Source organism: Microtus oregoni, unplaced genomic scaffold, assembly GCF_018167655.1.
Source record: "Microtus oregoni isolate MIOR12 unplaced genomic scaffold, Mior012 000041F_ref0000270, whole genome shotgun sequence".
NCBI lineage: Eukaryota > Metazoa > Chordata > Mammalia > Rodentia > Cricetidae > Microtus > Microtus oregoni.
This window is the reverse complement of record NW_024543208.1, coordinates 17,363,010-17,381,513: the sequence shown is the minus strand read 5'-3', so window position 1 is coordinate 17,381,513 and position 18,504 is coordinate 17,363,010. Positions and strand designations below refer to the sequence as shown.

General features: G+C 42.9%; 1 protein-coding gene across 2 annotated transcripts in view; it reads left to right on the top strand.

Annotated features, from left to right (window-relative positions):
* Positions 1–16,210, top strand: part of Kiaa1958 (KIAA1958 ortholog) — a 171,827-nt gene extending 155,617 nt beyond the window's left edge. For both annotated transcript variants that reach the window (XM_041632474.1, XM_041632475.1), the window contains one exon: positions 10,210–16,210. In XM_041632474.1, the coding sequence (XP_041488408.1) occupies positions 10,210–11,016 (807 nt within the window). In that variant the 3' untranslated portion in view covers positions 11,017–16,210. The remainder of the gene's footprint in view (positions 1–10,209) is intronic.
* The last annotated feature ends 2,294 nt before the right edge of the window (positions 16,211–18,504 follow it).

Sequence of the window (18,504 nt, the reverse complement as noted above, 5' to 3'; positions counted from 1 at the left end):
CTGCACACACCCAAAAGAGAAATGTAAACATCAACCCAGCCAGAGATCCTTTAGTCTACACGATAAACTAGTGCAATGGTGGCACAAAGCTTGTGGTGGCAGCCAACTAATGATCTGACTTGACTTAAGGCTCACTCCACAAGAAGAACCCATACCAACACTGCTTGGATGATCAAGAACCAGAGACTAGAAAGCCCAGGGACCTAGGATAAAACCAAACACAACTGTTCTGAAAACAAAAGTGAAACCACAAAAGAGCAGCAATAAAATGACTAGTAATGACATTCTGCTATACTCATAGATCACTCATCTGCACAGAAGCTTCCTCTTGCAGCAGATGAGGGAAAATGCAGGGACCCTCAGCTAGACATTATGTGGAGAGTGAAAGACCTTGGAACACTCAGCCCTAAATAGGATGTCTCCATCAAATCCCTTCTCTTAGGGCTCAGGGAACCCTGTGGAAGAGGAAGCAGAAAGATTGTAACAGCCAGAGGAGATGGAGGACACCAAGGAAACAAGGCCCTCTAAATTAGCATGAACAAAGCTCATACAAACTCATAGAGACTGAGGCAGCATGCACAGGACCCACTCAGGTCTGTACCAGGCCCTCGATGTATACAGTACGGCTTCCAGTTTGTTTTTAGGGGATGCCTGAGTATGCGAATGAGTGGTCTCTGGTTTTTGTGCCTTCTCTTGGGCTCTTTTCCTTCTCTTTGTCTTGCCCAACTCCAATGTGTTGTGTTTTTATCTTATTTTATTCTATTATTATCCCTTAAAAGTTTATTTTCTGGTGAGAGACAGAAAGGGTGTAGATCTCCATGGGAGGGGAAGAGAAGAGGATCCGGGAAAGATGGAGGGAAGGGAAACCAGAATGAGGATATATTATGTGAGAAAAACTCTGTTTTCAATAAAAGAAAAAAAAAGAATCAATTCAAGGTATGTAAATAGTTTGATTGAATCTCTCAGGTATACGGTTTATGTTCTGAGTGAGCCTGTGCCCTAGGATGTTGAGAGCTGAGTGTGGTATCTTGTGTCTCACAGTGTTCTCTGAGTTCACCCCTCAGGCTAACTGAGAAAGAATATAAATCATATAACTCAGTTAAGTATCACCTTTCATTTTCAGCCAGCTCTGAACTGTGAGGTCTATTTCTCTGGTCTACATATGAAAAAGAATTCAAGTCTGGAATTCTTTTAAAATTTCTTTTAACAAATAATATTTTTTATTCTTAGAGGATTATGTATTATTATTAGAGGATTATGTATACGTATTATGTATAAATAAGACCATTGATGTCTTCTCTCCCACGGGGTTATATAGACCTTTGGAAATATGTAAGCTAGCCAACAGGAAAGGAGTTTCCCAGTCAGTTTTAAACTTATTTCTCTATATCTGCCAACTCTATGGTGTCTTCAGCGCTATGGTCTTACCACATTACAACAGGCAACCAAGAACGGTGGCAATAGCCTGTGCTACTTCTCAGACATTTGGGACTTTGCTGACCCATAACTCATGGCGCTCATTCTTGGAACTTAAATTTTCATTTAATAATGTGTTACTTCTGGGCCTGCTCCCAAAATTTCTTTCAGTAAGTTAAATCATAAACCAGATGGTGCTGGTGCACACCTTTGATCCCAGCACTCAGGAGGCAAAGATTGGTGGATCCCTGAGTTTGAGGACAGCCTGCTCTATAGAGTGAGTTCCAGAGCAGCTAGAACACAGACAAACCTTGTGTCAACTACCACCTCAAATTTAAATAATAAAAAGCATATTCATTTAAAGTAAAATATGGAGTAAAACTGCACCAAAGCAGAATTTGTAAAGAAAATATAGGTTAACTCTAAAAGCTTATGTTAGGAAATTAAATATGAATAGAAAAGCTATAAATCAAATAAATGTAATGTTGAAATAAGTTTTAAAGCTGATCTGATTGGGCCTGGTAGCATAGATGCAGTTTCAGCACTTGGGAGACAGAGACAGAAGGATCAGGGCAGGCTCAAGGTCAGCTTGGCCACAGCGTGAGTTCCAGTCTACCCAGGTCTACTTTAAAAAACCTCTGTCCCCCAAAAAATAATTAAAATGAATTTTAAAAAAAGCTTTAAGACTCAGATGACAAAATAATAAATTGTAAGCAAGATGAGCAGACTTTTTTGAATATGCAGATGGCCAAAGAGGACCCAACTGGGTGGCCCATGCCCCACTGCCAGCACTGTGGAGATGGAGCTGAGTATCCGAAAGCTCCAGGGCAGCTGTGGTACAGTGAGACACTGTCTGGATTTTTTAAAAAAAAAAAAAAAGAAAGAAAAGAAAAGAGATTAAGGTCAGAGAACATAAAAGAATTTAAAATGCTGAAAGCAGCAATAAAAAGGAATATTACTACCTGCATTATAAAGAATGAAAAGGGACTCTGAACAACTGTGTCCCCAAAAGGGACTATAGATAAGGTGAGCAAATTCCTAGGATTCAAAACAAACAGCGTAGCTTCCATTGCCCTTGAGATCAGTTCCAGCTGGTTGGCCTTGCAGGCGGCACTTCTTTCCTGTGTGCACACCTCTTACCAGTGTCCCTGCTGCTCCTGTCCAAGGGGTGGAATCAGCTTTCCCGGCACTGGACTTAAAGCTACCCATGTGAGGAAGCCCAGATAAACCTACAGATATGAGCGAACTGTGTCCCTGATATCCAAATGACTGCATCCGCGAGTTACCCTAGGAGAAAACACAGCGTGAATACGCATCTGAGTTTATTCCAGATGCTGACTCATAAACAATTTGGCAGTGCCCGCTAAGCTTTAGGTTGTTTCTTATCCAGCGGAAGGTAGCTGGCATACTCCAGTTTATGTGGCCTCATCTTGCCTTTATCTCTGCTTGCCAGCAGCATTGGTGACCTTCCCAGAAACCACAAGACCACTCCACACTTCTAAGACTTTTCTGCGTGCTACTTCCTCGGCCCAAAATGCCTCTTCTGGGGGTGTATTTGGAACCTTTCTCAGTGGTCTCACATAAGCTCAAGTTCTGTCTCTGCCCTTCCTTAACTCGGTCACCCCATCACCTGGGTCCCATGACCCTTGCATTTGTATTACAGTTCTGTTAGTTATGTTTCTGATTGCTGTAACTAAATACCTCACAAGAAGCCACTCGATGGAGGAAGCAGTTTATTCAGGTTGACAATTTGAGCTGAAGCCCTGCCATGGTGGGGAATGAATGTCTGCTGGGGTGAGCTGTCCTGTTTTCATATGAGCAAGTCAGAGAGCCGAGAAGAAGCCCCGCTCCCCCTTTTGTTTTCTATTTTCAAGCCTCCTGCCTTCACCTCCTGAGTGCTGGCATCACGGGCGTGTGGTACTGGTGATAGAACCTAGGGCTTCTGCATGCTCCGCAAGCAACGGACCCATGGAGCTACACCCCCGGCCCCCTTCCCTGCTTTGCTTTCAGTTCAGGACACCAGCCCATGATTCCTGCTGCCTATAAAGTCCTCTCTAGAAACGGTGTTAGTGCCCTGGAGTCTCTTAATACAATGGAGAATAGAGGGTATCCATCACTGGTGCTTTCCAGTGCAGCCGTGGATTGTGGATTGCAGGCCATTGTCTCAGATGAAGGCAAGAGCTGCATTTGTTCAGGGCTGGGCCTCCAGCACCAACCAGGTTCTGCCCGGTTAGATAATGACAGCTCATGTGCTGATAAAGGTGTCAAGTCAGCGCCTTTACCACACAGACACAGAGCTCAGCATCTCTCTACATGGGCATGTCAGCTGGTCTCACTGTGCAGGTCTTGTTTGGGTGACCGTGGAGTTGAGATTTCCTGGGTACATGGTTAGAAGACAGACTCACAACAGACATCATGGCCCTCCAGCTCTGAGACTCTCTCCTCTCCTTCCGTGATGCTCCCTGAGCCTAGGAGGTAGAAGCTGATTAACAGATGCGTCCCTGGAATTGGGGACTCCATAGCCAGTCCTCAGATGTTGACTATTTGTAGATTTCTGTGGTCTTCATCTACTGCAAAGAGAAGCTTTGTTGGTGAGAGACACGCTTCACTGTGGCTGTGAGGATGTTTACAGTGCAGTAGAAATCATCCTGCAAAGTGGCAGAAGTAGGCTCTCCTCTAGGCTCCACGCCCTCAGCAGCCATGGGCAGTTGACTGGGTTCATTTCTCTCCAATTAGAGAGCTGTTGATGACTCACTAGATATACATGCACCCGTGGACATACTGACCACGATGGTCACTTTTTAAGTATGCAACGCAGTAATGTTTACTGTAGTCACAGCATTCTGCAAACCATCACCATTATTCATTCCCAGAATTCTTTCATCCATCCGAATAGAAACTGTGTACTCATCAAAAAATATAGTTCCCAATTTCCTCTTTGCCCCTGGCCCTGGTAACTACTACCCTGCCATCTGCCTCTATGAATTTACTTTCTTCACATTAGCAGAATTCTCTCTCCTTTAGCTCTGGGTCACTTGTCCTTTTGTGTGTGTAGAAGTGGAATAAGTGAGCTTGTTTGACATAGTATTTCAAGGCCCATTCCTTTTTATTGCTGAAGAAAATTCCATATAGTGTATGTAATATATATATATATATATATATATATATATATATATATACGCACACACACACACATCCTCATTTGTTTATCCACTTACCTACTGATGGTTTCCCCTCAGTTTGACCATTATGAAAAATGCTACAGTAAAAGAAAAAACCCTCTGTATCTATATAGATTTAGTATAGGCAAAGGCTGTCGGTCCTGTTGGGCTGTGACTTAGACTCTGATTTCCTAACATCCCAACTACCATTTGATATCATCTCTCTTCTTTTTCATAATTCTAGTCATCCTGGAGTTTCTTGTGGTTTTAATTTCCCGTGCCAGAGAGAGATTGGGGCTGGGAAGAGACTATCTAATGCATTGGAGTCCCTAATTCTGAATCCCTCTTTAAGATCTCGGTTTGCAGCCCAGTGGTGGTGGCACATGCCTTTAATCTCAGCACTTGAGAAACAGAGACAGGTGGATCTCTGTGAGTTCGAAGCCAGCCTGGTCTACAGAGCAAGTTCCAGGACAGGCTCCATAGCTACAGACAAACCCTGTCTTGAAAAACGCAAAAACAAAACAACAAGAAACAAAACAAAAACCAAAAAAAAAAAAAATCTAGGTTTACTCAGGTTTGATTTTTTTTTTCCCCCTACAACCAAAGAAATCCCAAATAATTGTTTTAGCTTTGTTTGTTTTTCTAGACAGGGTTTCCCTGGGTATCCCTTGCTATCTTGGAACTCACTCTGTAGACCAGGCTGGTCTTGAACTCAGAGATCCCCCTGCCTCTACCTCTGGAGTGCTGAGAATAAAGGTGTGCACCACCGCCCAGCTTTTTTAACATTTTTGTTGATAAATAAGAAAGCTAGTCTTATGATTTATACATAACTACCCTAATCTTTTTTACTAACAGATTATCAAAAAAAAATGATATTTTGTCCTTTTTATTTTAAAAAATCCTTTTTTATTTTACATACCAACTCCCTCCCTCCCCTTCCCTTGTTTCCACCGCCTCCCCCTTCACACTATCCACTCCTCAGAGGGGGTAAGGTATTCCTTGGGGAGTCAACAAAGTATGGCATACAAAGTTGAGGCAGGAGCAAGCCCCTCCTGCTGTACCGCAGCTGAGCAAGGTGTTCCACCGTAGGAAATGTGCTCCAGAAAGCCAGTTCATACACCCGGGCTAGGTCCTGGTCCCACTGCCAGGCCCCTACCCCAACAGATCAAGCCACATAACTGTCACCCGCATTCAGAGAGCCTAGTTCTGTCCCATACAAGTTCCCGGGCTGCCAGTCTAGAGTCTGTGTGCAGATATTTTGTCCTTTTATGTTCCTTCCTTTCTTCCTTTTTTATTTTTTAATTCAGTATGCTATCCTCCTCCTCACTTTCTAGGGAGGAACCTAGTTTTCATTGTAGGTATATTTTTACAGTTCTTGCCTGTAGAATACTTTTATTTTTATTAAGTAGATTTATTTCTTGCAATATCAGTTTCAATTCAGTTCTGAAAATTTTAAAGTAGATGCCACATCTTTAAAATAATTTTTCGATATTTGTCAGACTTGTATTCTTCTCCCTGTCATGTCAATGGCCATGCATAAAATACTTACTGACATTGGACCACCCTTCCGCTGTAGTAACCCCACTGGCGATGCAGGGTGACTGCCCTGTCGTCTTGACTATGATGCAGAGTCTGGCAGTTGTTGTCGTACAAGGTACCATGTTACCTGGAACTTGTGCATATCAGAACCATTGTCTCTTCAGTATTTGTTTACTGTGATTGTCTCTGTGTATGTGAGCACAGACATGTGCCATGATGTACCTGTGATGTGTCTGTGTATGGAGCACAGACATGTGCCATGATGTACCTGTGATGTGTCTGTGTATGGAGCACAGACATGTGCCATGATGTACCTGTGATGTCTCTGTGTGTGTGAGCACAGACATGTGCCATGATGTACCTGTGATGTCTCTGTGTATGGAGCACAGACATGTGCCATGATGTACCTGTGATGTCTCTGTGTGTGTGAGCACAGACATGTGCCATGATGTACCTGTGATGTCTCTGTGTATGGAGCACAGACATGTGCCATGATGTACCTGTGATGTGTCTGTGTATGGAGCACAGACATGTGCCATGATGTACCTGTGATGTCTCTGTGTGTGTGAGCACAGACATGTGCCATGATGTACCTGTGATGTCTCTGTGTATGGAGCACAGACATGTGCCATGATGTACCTGTGATGTCTCTGTGTATGGAGCACAGCCATGTGCCATGATGTACCTGTGATGTCTCTGTGTGTGTGAGCACAGACATGTGCCATGATGTACCTGTGATTGTCTCTGTGTATGTGAGCACAGACATGTGCCATGATGTACCTGTGATGTGTCTGTGTATGGAGCACAGACATGTGCCATGATGTACCTGTGATGTGTCTGTGTATGGAGCACAGACATGTGCCATGATGTACCTGTGATGTGTCTGTGTGTATGAGCACAGACGTGTGCCATGATGTACCTGTGCTGGTCAAAGAGCGACTGTGAAAATCAGGGTTCGGCTTCTGCCTCTTTTTTTTTTTTTGAGGCAGGGTCTCTTTGTTGCTCTGTTGGCTGAGTACCCCAGTCGGTTCTTCTGCCTCTGCCTGCATCTCACTCTAAGGGTGCTAGCTTTCCAGATCCGTGCTGCCACATACATGAGTTCTGACTTGAACCAGGTCGTCAGGCTTGTGTGAGGAGCACTTCCATCTGCTGAGCCATCTCCCCAGCCCAGCCATTGCTTTCTTGACATCTTACTAATCTGAATACATCTTATGCAGCATGAAAGTTGCCTTGTGTAAGGTTACTTTATATGTCTTGGTTTTGTTATACTATCTAGATGTGAGTTAGATAAGAATGAACAGCCTTTACGGCTTCCTTACATATTGTTTGTTAAACTGTGTAAATCCAGAAGAACTGGTAAGTCATTGGTCAAACAGTTACCCAGCATGAATGAGGCATTTGATTTATTCCCAGCACCACAGTAAGGAGAGTAAAAGCACACACCTGTAGTGGCTTAGATGCCCACATTCCAGCAGTGTGCATGTGCACATATGCATTCATGAACCCCTGCACACACACACACACACACGCGCGCGCGTGCATGCACACTAAACAAAAACTTCAAAATAAAATCCATATATATAGATTTTCCTATTAATGTACATAAAGCATGCGGCACTCTTCCATGGTCTTCACGCTCGTTTGCCTAAGTCCACTTCTCTACCTTTTCCTTCCTCTCAGACCTGAAGGGACTTTATCATCTTGATAAGTTTTCTCAGAAGTTGATGTTTACTTTACCTTCTTCAGTTTTCCCCTTCTTCATTAATTTTCATTTTTGTTTGTATTGGCTCATTTTACTATTTATGAATTACTTTTCTAGCTTTTGGGGTATATACGTTTGCTTACTCAGAATAAAATTTTCTAACAAATCATTCTAGTTTATGTTATTGGGGTATATTTAATGAGATAGTTTTATAAATCATAGTTTAGTCAATTTTTGTTTTTAAATCAGATTCTTCAGGGATATCATTTTTTTAAAAAAAAATTCTTTTTTATTTATGTGTATGTATTATGTGAGTGAACAGGAAGGCCAGCAGACAGCGTTCACTGCCCTGGAGCTGGAGTTACAGCTGTGAGTCCCTGACTGACATCTGTGCCAGGAACTGAACTCTTCTTCTCTGCAAGAGACTTCATCTCCCCAGCCCCTAATTGGCTCGTTTTTATTTTCTCTTTGTCTCCTGGCTTTAGCACAGTGAGTGTTGACTGCATGGTTTCCACTTGAGCATTTCCACTGCAATCGTGTGTATTGTAGCCTGACTCAGCATTTCTACTGCAATCGTGTGTGTTGTAGCCTGACTCAGCATTTCTACTGCAATCCTGTGTTGTAGCCTGACTCAGCATTTCTACTGCAATCCTGTGTTGTAGCCTGACTCAGCATTTCTACTGCAATCCTGTGTTGTAGCCTGACTCAGCATTTCTACTGCAATCCTGTGTTGTAGCCTGACTCAGCATTTCTACTGCAATCGTGTGTTGTAGCCTGACTCAGCATTTCTACTGCAATCCTGTGTTGTAGCCTGACTCAGCATTTCTACTGCAATCCTGTGTTGTAGCCTGACTCAGCATTTCTACTGCAATCGTGTGTATTGTAGCCTGACTCAGCATTTCTACTGCAATCCTGTGTTGTAGCCTGACTCAGCATTTCTACTGCAATCGTGTGTGTTGTAGCCTGACTCAGCATTTCTACTGCAATCGTGTGTGTTGTAGCCTGACTCAGCATTTCTACTGCAATCCTGTGTTGTAGCCTGACTCAGCATTTCTACTGCAATCCTGTGTTGTAGCCTGACTCAGCATTTCTACTGCAATCGTGTGTGTTGTAGCCTGACTCAGCATTTCTACTGCAATCGTGTGTGTTGTAGCCTGACTCAGCATTTCTACTGCAATCGTGTGTTGTAGCCTGACTCAGCATTTCTACTGCAATCCTGTGTTGTAGCCTGACTCAGCATTTCTACTGCAATCCTGTGTTGTAGCCTGACTCAGCATTTCTACTGCAATCCTGTGTTGTAGCCTGACTCAGCATTTCTACTGCAATCGTGTGTATTGTAGCCTGACTCAAGGTTTCCTCCTCCTTACATCTTTATCTTGACCACAAAGATTTCTTTTTTTATTATTTTATTATTGATTTTATTGAGCTATTCATTTTTCTCTGCTCCCCTCTCCTTCAATCCTCTCCATGCTCCCAATTTACTCAGGAGATTTTGTCTTTTCTACTTCCCATGTAGATTGATCCATGTGTGTCTCTCTTAGGGTCCTCATTATTGTCTAGATTCTCTGGGATTGTGATTTATAGGCTGGTTTTCTTTGCTTTATGTCTAAAGACCACTTATGAGTGGTACACAATTGTCTTTCTGTGTCTGGGTTACTTCACTCAATATGATGTTTCCTAGCTCCATCCATTTGCCTGCAAAGATTTCTTATAAGCCAAACTTATAAAACTGATATTGAAAATCTAGTGTTTATTAATTGAAAAATCACAGACCATTAATTTTTTACATAAGTTGGATGTGTTGGTTCTCCTCCTCAGAAGTCCCTGCTCAGGAATAGGTACCAAACAGTATAGGCAGGTATTGAGGACATTAATGCTGAACTAATTCCATGGTTAAGCTATGGAGTCCCTTAGAAAGGGTGACTGAGCTTCATTAAAGGAGAAGAAGTGGTTTGCAAACAAAAAGAAGAAAGGATCATCCAGAAAGGACTAGCCCACATTACGAAGGCCAGTCATAGTAGCAATCGGTAGGCATCTGTAGACACACCTGTAAGGGGCTGTGTGCTCACTGCTGCTTACATACTCCTGGAAATTCACAGTCCATATCTCCTGTAAGCCTTACTTATGGGCTATGAGAAGGTGGCTACCAGTATGCCCTGTTTTGCAGATCATGAAATGCTGAGTTTTAAAGAAATTAGAGGAAACCAACTATGAAACCTAGATCATCCAGTTTGAAAGCCACTGCTTTTCTCCTACATTGTGTGAAAGGTTCAATCCTCTAGCGGTCAGGAAACTGTTCTCCCCCTAGCACAGCCCCTAGTGAGGACTGGGGAAAAGAGGGGTTAGCTGAGTGTCCTCAAATGTGTAACCTCAGTGTTTGTCTCATTTGAGATCCCTGCAGTGAAGTTGAATGAGCTGCTCGAGAACTTCTATGTCACTGTCAAGAAGAGCGATGGCTCAGACTTCCTGGCCACCTCACTTCACGCCATTCGCCGTGGCCTGGACCGCATCCTGAAGAATGCGGGTGTGGGCTTTTCCATCACCAGCAGCACCTTCAGTTCTTCCACCAAGAAACTCAAGGAGAAGCTGTGGGTTCTGAGTAAGGCAGGGATGTCGGGTGCCCGTTCTCGCAATATCGTCTACTTCTCCCTTTCTGATGAGGAGGAGATGTGGCAGGCAGGGTGTCTAGGGGATGACAGCCCCATTACTCTCCTGTCCACAGTGGTCAAGTACAACAGCCAGTATCTGAATATGCGGACGCTGCAGGAGCACGCAGACCTGATGTATGGTGACATTGAGTTGCTCAAAGACCCACAAAACCAGCCCTACTTTGCCCGGACAGACAGTGTTAAGCGAGAGAGCCGGAGTGCTTCTACTAGAGTATGTCATGGGAAAATCTACCATGAGCATTCCAGGGGACACAAACAGTGCCCTTACTGCCTCCTCTACAAGTACATGTACATCCACCGGCCACCTACCCAAATGGAAGCCAAGTCTCCCTTCTATCTGACAGCCAGGAAGGAGGCCGTGGACATGGGCAGTGTGTGGTATGAGGAGCAGAGGATGGGGCTGCGGTCCCTCCGGGGAATTGTCCCAAATTTAGCCAGAAAGGTCAAGCTGGACAACTGTGAAAACTTCACCTTTGTCTCATTCACTCAGGTCTCCAGGCGACTTAGCTCCCACAGCTGCTGCCAGTGAGCCTTCCAAGGCCAGGACTTCCCTCAGGTGGTCATGGCCAGAGTCATCAGCAAGCAGGTCCTGAGGAGACAGAAGCTGTCTTCACTCCATGATCCAGCTGGTCTCCATTACTGCAGCAGGCCATTCCTCAGTCTTGAAATTCAGTTTTTCATAAAAGTAGATGACTGAATAATGTTTTATCTAAATGTGTGACACCTCGTTAAATCTTGGAATCTAACACAATGTATAATTATTATATACAAGAGTGAAGAAATTCATTTTATCTAGTGCCTTTTTCGCACGGGTTTTCTTGGGGGAAAAAAAGTAAGTTTTAAGTACTTACTTTAAAAAAAAAAAATCCCAGTAGCCTGGTAGCTTTAGAATGGTATAGAATATGTACACTTTGTTGAGTTTCTTTCACATAAGGACCTAGAGCAAGGGAGACAGACATATTAAGAGAAAAGCTACACTTAGCACTCTTTATGTTTTCTCAGTGAACGCTCTGCCAGGGCGGCAGACCTATTCACTGAGATAAAAGAAACATTTCCACTGTGCTGTTGATAAAGACAATTTGGTAAAACAAAAATCAGTACTCTGAAAAGGTGGTTCTGAGACACCACATGCAGTGGACTCAGTAGTCTGCACCGTGAGGGTTTCTAGAAAGCCACTTGTGACCCAAATAGGAAAACCTGAAGCAGAAGTGCCTGCACCTGTCTGAGTTCTCCACACCATGAGAGCATTTGCTGTTTGAACTTTGTTGTGTGTTAATCTGTTTTTCACTTCATGCGGTTGTTCTGTTGGCAAGAGTCCCTGCACATGTAAGGCTAGCTCATGCTTTCCTAGGAAAATCAACAAAGTAAGCCACAAAGAAAACAGATTCCCCACTGCATCTACTTAAAGACTCTGGAGATCTGTGGGTTGGCACAGGTAAGCAAGCCAGCACTGAGGACATGGTGACCGAGTCAGAGCATGCGTAGGTTAGTCGTGCATTGTCAAATCATTTCACATTAATAAAACTCAACCTGACCATGTGCTGTTTAAACAGCGGAATTTTCTATTAGCTACTCTGAATACAAGTTTTTAAAAAGGAACCCAAAGACTACTGATTAATAGGAGTAGCTGCTGCTCTACTCTCCATTCAATGGAAGACTGCTATAATTTGTACCATTGTGTTCTCATGTATGCTTTTGCATCCCAAATTAAAATCCCAGTGTAGATGCATACTGCACAAGTCCTTACATTAGTCATTTCTTTTTCAAAGTACTGTTTTAATGTTTATTTAAAGTAGTTGTTTTAAAGTCACTCGTTAGTCACTGAAACACAGGACACTTTACCAGAGAAGACTCAACCGATGCTGCCTTAAGGACTCATGTTGTTCTCTTTCTAGTGAGTACATGCTTAGAGTTCCGTGCACTAGGCTACCTCCCTGGGTAGTGATGAGTTTTAGTGGCCCCTTCTTTGTGTAAATAACACGCAATTAATATTCAGTGTTTGACTTGACCTTGTGTATTAGTCTGTAGTGGCTTCCAATCGTGATTTTAAAGAGATAGACAAACTAGGTGTGGTAGCACACGCCTTTAATCCCAGCACTTGGGAGGCAGAGGAAGGCAGACCTCTGTAAGGCCAGCCTGGTCTACAAAGTGAGTTCCAGGACAGCCAGGGCTACGCAGAGAGAAACCCTGTCTCAGGAATAAAGAAGCAGAGATGGTCACAAAATGTTAGGTCAGTCTTCTTTAGTTTGCTAAACACCCAAAAGTTATTTTGATTGTGGGAAGCAAACAGTTATCTTTTCGGTTCTGCATGTAAGATGGAGACATGACTTGTATGGCCAAGATGCAGAGTCTGCATCTTAATTATGAACACCTTCATTTTTATTTTAGATAGATTCAGAATGTTGTCATTAGGTGTGCTGTGATCTTTCCAAGTTTAACATTCCCAACAGTAGCAATAACTGACCATATGTCGTCAATATCCCTGTCAAATGAGACTGTTGAGCATTTGAATAAGCATTTCGGCTTCAACTCACTGCCTTCCACCTATTTGATGCATTGTTAGTTCTCCGAATTCCCAGGTGAACAGTTATACTAAAAACTCAAGAATCAGATCTTCAGTTCCACTTCACAGCACGGGAATTCTTGAGTTTTGCTTCCTTGAGTTGTGGGAGTGAGGAAGAACACACTTATATCAAGGGCTCCCACATGCCATGCACAACTTTATTGTGTATTTGTGCAGATATGGCTTTGTGAAACACACTTTCAATCAATGCATGGTAAAGTGGGGTGAGCCCACGGGCTGACAGAATAGCTGTTTTCCCAGATAACCGTGCTCCGAAGGAGCCAAGAGCTTGTGGCTGAGGTTCAAATGAAGAACTTCTTTCCAGTCAATTATATGCCATCTCCACAGGATACATAATCTGCTTTTGGCTTAAGCAAAAGAAAGGAGAATTCCAGAAGGGACAGGGCAAGTTACAAGCACTTTCCCCACTTGCCTTTGGGTGTCTGTGCACCAGAGTTGGGGTGTTTACCCAGAATTTCAGTTTGAGCCGGGATCGTAGCTCAGTGGCAGGATACTTGCCTAGGATATGCGAGGGCATGGGTTCCGTTCCCAGCACCAATGAAATAAATTCTTTAGCTAGCATACCCCAATGCAAGTTGCCTCTGGGCCGTGCATAAGGGAAGTTGCCATCTCAGTTCTGCAAGGACCCCTGGAATCTTTGGAGAAGATCATGGTTTTTGTATTGCTATAAAAGAAGCTAAGGTAGGCATGGTGACTCACGCCTGTAATGCCAACACTCACAAGACAGAGGCAAGAGGATTGCCATGAGTTCTGAGCCAGCCTAGGCCATCGTGGGCTACAGAGTGAGACTCTGTCCTGAGAAGCAAAATTAACGGGCTAGAGATGGGTCAGCCGTGAAGAGCACTGGCTGCTCTTCTAGAGGACCTGGACTCCGTAAACTTCAGTCCCTGGAGATCAGACACGCTCTTTCAGCCCCCATGAGCACCAGGTACAAACATTGTGCACAGGCATGTGGTAAAAACCACCCACTTAGACAATTCATAAAAGGAGATGTAGGTGCTCCCTCCCCAGCACCCACGGGCCTCTCTCTGGGGAATGGCTTGCCAGCTCGTCATCCTGGTTTGGGAGATCCAGTTAGACGTGAAGAGTTTAACATACTGCTGTATCCTAGCCAAGCAATGGATTTTTGTTGTTGTTCTTGTTACAGCTTTTAGTAACTGGTATCACTCATTTCTTCCATTGTGGAGATTCTCTTCCTTACGTTTTTAAACTTGAAGAGGAAACAGTGAACACAACCAAACCTATGACGTCTACCTCTAGCACAACCAAGCCTGATTGGTTCCTTGGATTTTGTTCTGATTAGTCAGCTCAGACCCATAAATGGCGTTATTAATTTAGTCTTATTAAAAGTATCAAGCATTTTAGCATGTTCATAGACACATCCATGAAGAGGCTCTGAACAAGAGGGTATTTATGTAGAAATTAATGTCTTGACAGATGCGGGGCCGTTCTTTCGCCACTGACTTGGGCAGCTCTGCTGCAGCACCGCGTGAGCGCCTCAGTGACCTCAGTGGACTGGCTCCCGGCCTTTAGCAAGACACACTGCTGTTCTATTACTGCTCAGTACACTAGCATGTCTTTTCAGGAGATGCTTCTTTAATTTTCAAGTTTCAGAACTTCTAAAGTTATTTTGTTATCTCTAGACAACAGAATGCTATTGTTAGTTTAAGCTACAGTAACCACGTTGTTGCCATTTAAATGAACAGAATGGTTAAAGATCATCCTTACCAAGTATTCATCACTTTATTGCTTTTATGAGACACTGATTGCTTTTTTAAAAAAGGTGAACTTGGAGCCAGTTTAGGCATAGATGAATGCACATAGCAGGACCTCCCAGAGGCTGGCTGGCTTGTCCTAGGTGAGCTCCACTCTGGTCTGAGTCCCCACTGTACCTGTCTGGGAGCTGTGAACAGAACATAGTGGAAATCTCAAATTTGTGGACACTTTAAGTAATTTCACTTCTAAAAAAAATTTTTAATGTTCTGTGTCAAAAGAAAAACATTCTGTTGTTTAAACATTGTTCCTAAGCAAAGATCTTCGTTGTGCTTTTTCCATGTGAATGAGTCAATTCACGGTGACTGGAACAGTGCTAGATTGAAAATTTATTGGAAGAATCAAACCTGAAAAATGCCAATTATGTGAGGGACAGGAGAGCTTTTCCTGTTTAAAAAGTTTTTAATGAAGATAATTGAATATGGAAACAGCAGCTTGAGTTTGCCTTTAATAGAAAGACTACTGAGAAACAAGATCTTTCCTGAACAAATGAGTGTCTGTGATCATAAAGCTTAAAAAGACTCAGTGTGTTCCAGCTTCACACACATGCATGCACACTCACTTACATACACAAATAAAAAAAATGTGTAGCTACCCCTTCTGGATCGGAATCTTCAGACATCTGATCAGAAAGCAGCAAGCTGTCTATAAGAAGAGAAGAGTGGCTGGCTTCAGCTCCTCTATAGCAGCAGGTACTGGGAAACAGTAGGGAATTTTGAAGAGAAAGATTATATCTTTGGAATTTTATATTTTAATATCTAAAATATTTTAGTTATGATAAATTCCAAGAAAATATCACCTGCCCTACAACATACAACACATCATTTAGACTAAATGGATCTATAATTGCAGTGTCTCTGAAAGAATAATCATTGGGTCATTATCCACTAGAGGAAGGAGTGGGTGCTGTAAACAGACAATAAAGCTAGAAGCTATGCACCTAAAAATCCCAGAGTCCTCTCTTGAATGTGCTAAGTTAATATAACATGTACTTAAAAGTAAATATAGTGCCATAGTACTGTTTTTATTCAATTTTATTACTGAAATAATTCATGGCAGCTGGAAAACTCAGATACAACTCCTACAAATGAAATCTAAATTACTTTAGACTTTTCCAACAATTAAACCATTCTTGCCGTAGAGCCCATTGCTTCTGAGTGGCCACTTGTTCTGTACTGAGTGACAGAGCCAGGGCTGTGCCTGTCCACTGCATCCCGTGCACCTTCACTGTCCCGGAGTTAGTAACCACAGGTACAAAATCAGACAGTTACAGGACCCGAGTTCAATTCCCAAAACACACCTGGCAGCTTACAGCTCTGTGACTCCAGTTCCAGGGGACCCAATGCCTTCTTCTGGCCTCCACATGCACACAAACAACCGCAAAATAAACCTTTAAAAAGCTGGATTTGCTGAGCAGTGGTGCACACCTTTAACTCAGCACTCTGGAGGCAGAGGCGGGCATCTGAGTTTAAGGCCAGCCTGGTCTACAGAGTGAGTTCCAAGACAGTCAAAACTGTTACATAGAGAAACCCTGTCTCGAACCACCAAAAAGAAAAAGAATGAGAGAAAAGGAAGGAAAGAAAGAAAAAGAAAACAAAGACTTGGGGGCTGGAAAGATGGTCCAGTGGTTAAGAGCACTGGCTGCTCTTCCAGAGTCCTGCGTTCAATTCTCAGCAGCCACGTGGTGGCTCACAACCATCTGTAATTGGATCTGATGGCCTTTTCTGGCCTACATGCAGACAGAGCACAGATACCTTTAAAAAAAAAAAGCTGGATCAGGAAAAATGGTGTATTCTGGAGTACAACAATAATAAGAGAAGTGGGATCTTAACTGCAGGAAGCCGGCCAAGGCAGTGGTGCTTTCTCAACAACTCGTGACATCGTAGACATCTGTCAAAGTTCAAGTATTGGAACTTGCGGGGGTAGCTCAGTGGTAGAGCACTTTGACCTAGGTTTGTTTTGGTTTGTTTTGTTGTTTATTCTGTAGGTTTTTTGTTTGCTTGTTGTTGTTGTTTGATGTATGATTCACGGTCTCAATATGTAGCCTTGGGTGGCCTGGAACTCATTATGTAGACCATTCGGGCCTCAAACTCATAAAAATTCACCCATCCCTGTCTCCTTCATTGCTTGAGTTGAATGCATGTGACGCCATGCCCAGCCAGGCCCTAGTTCTGATTCCCAGCTTGGTGGCAGGGCGGAAAGCACAGTAAGAGAATAAAAGCAGCGAAAACAAATTACTTTTAGAACCCACAATATCAGTGTTGGCACTAAAACTGGGTTCTGTTGTTTTCACGTGCTTGCCCTGGATACACTTGGATACAGAAGGAATGGAGTGCTGTCGGCCTCCTGGCTCAGCTTCTGTAGCAGTGTGCTCCTAGCTGTCTGGCCAGTGAACCCTGATGTTTACTTTAAATTAGCAATACAGGAGTTTACGGATCGTTTTGTGCTTGTTTAGTTTTTCATTCTGAAATACTACAAAAACTATCCCCAGAAGGACAGACAGAGCTTCTTCTGGATGGAGACCCGGTATAAACTCCCCAGGGTTCTCTTGCTTAACTGTGATTGACAAGTCTGTTTGACTTTACCACTTAGACAAGTAATTTGTCTTTACTTAAAATTTTAGTGTTTTCTATATGACAGTTTTTTGTTGTTTTGTAACAAAGATGAATTTGCAATGTTTTTATTCTCCGAGGTGTTTTAAACACACTAGAAAGGACTTTATGGCTGGTGTTCATTTACTAATGACTGATCTTATTGTACCCTTTCCAGCCTTTTCTTCCCTGGTAGCCACACCTGGGAACACACATGTGCACACGGGAGCCTGTGAGCTGGAAGGCTTTGCAAACGTTTTCTGTCCATGTCAGGATTGGAAGGGGTTTTCTTACTCATGCAATCCAACCCTCTAGTCAATGGTCAACAGAGTCTGTTAACAATTTGCAGTGTTTGGGGGTTGTTTTAAGGTGTTGGTCTTATTCATGTATATGCAGCTTTAATGTTTAACCCAGATTGTAAAAAATAAAATAAAAAATGTTTGTCTGTTTTCTTAAAGTAACCTAGTTATCTCAACATGATGTGCAGTGTGTTCCCATCCGTGCCCCATTCCTGTGGTGTGGTTTGCGATGCTGGCACATGAGGCATGGTTCCTTGCCCATGGCTGATGCTCCTGAGCTCTTGTTGTGGGCGTATCTGTCACACTGCCTCCTCCTCCTCTAATACTCAACAATTTGCAGGTCCAACAGTCGTATACTGGCCACTGTGTTCATGTCTTAAGTTAATGTTTAATTAATGTTTTCAGCTTTTCTGGTTTTGTTACTTTGGAGACATTTAATCCTCAGAACTTCCAAGGGAAATCTATTGCTCTCCACATTACCACAGCTCAACCAAGAAATAAAACTTAAAAAAATGTTTCCAGCAGAATAGATTTTGGTATCTTAGGTTTCTTTTGGCTGTGGTAAATGTCATGTTGCTCTGGTAAAAGCAATTTGGGGGAAAAGAGTTTATTTTCATCTGAGAGTTATATATTATGAAGGACGATTCAGAGAACTTATGGACTAAATCTCTACATATAAAAGGAATTCATTGGAATGACTTACAGACTAATCCAACAATGGCTAGCTGTGAACGGAAAGTTCAAAAATCTAGATTGCTTAATCCCACAAG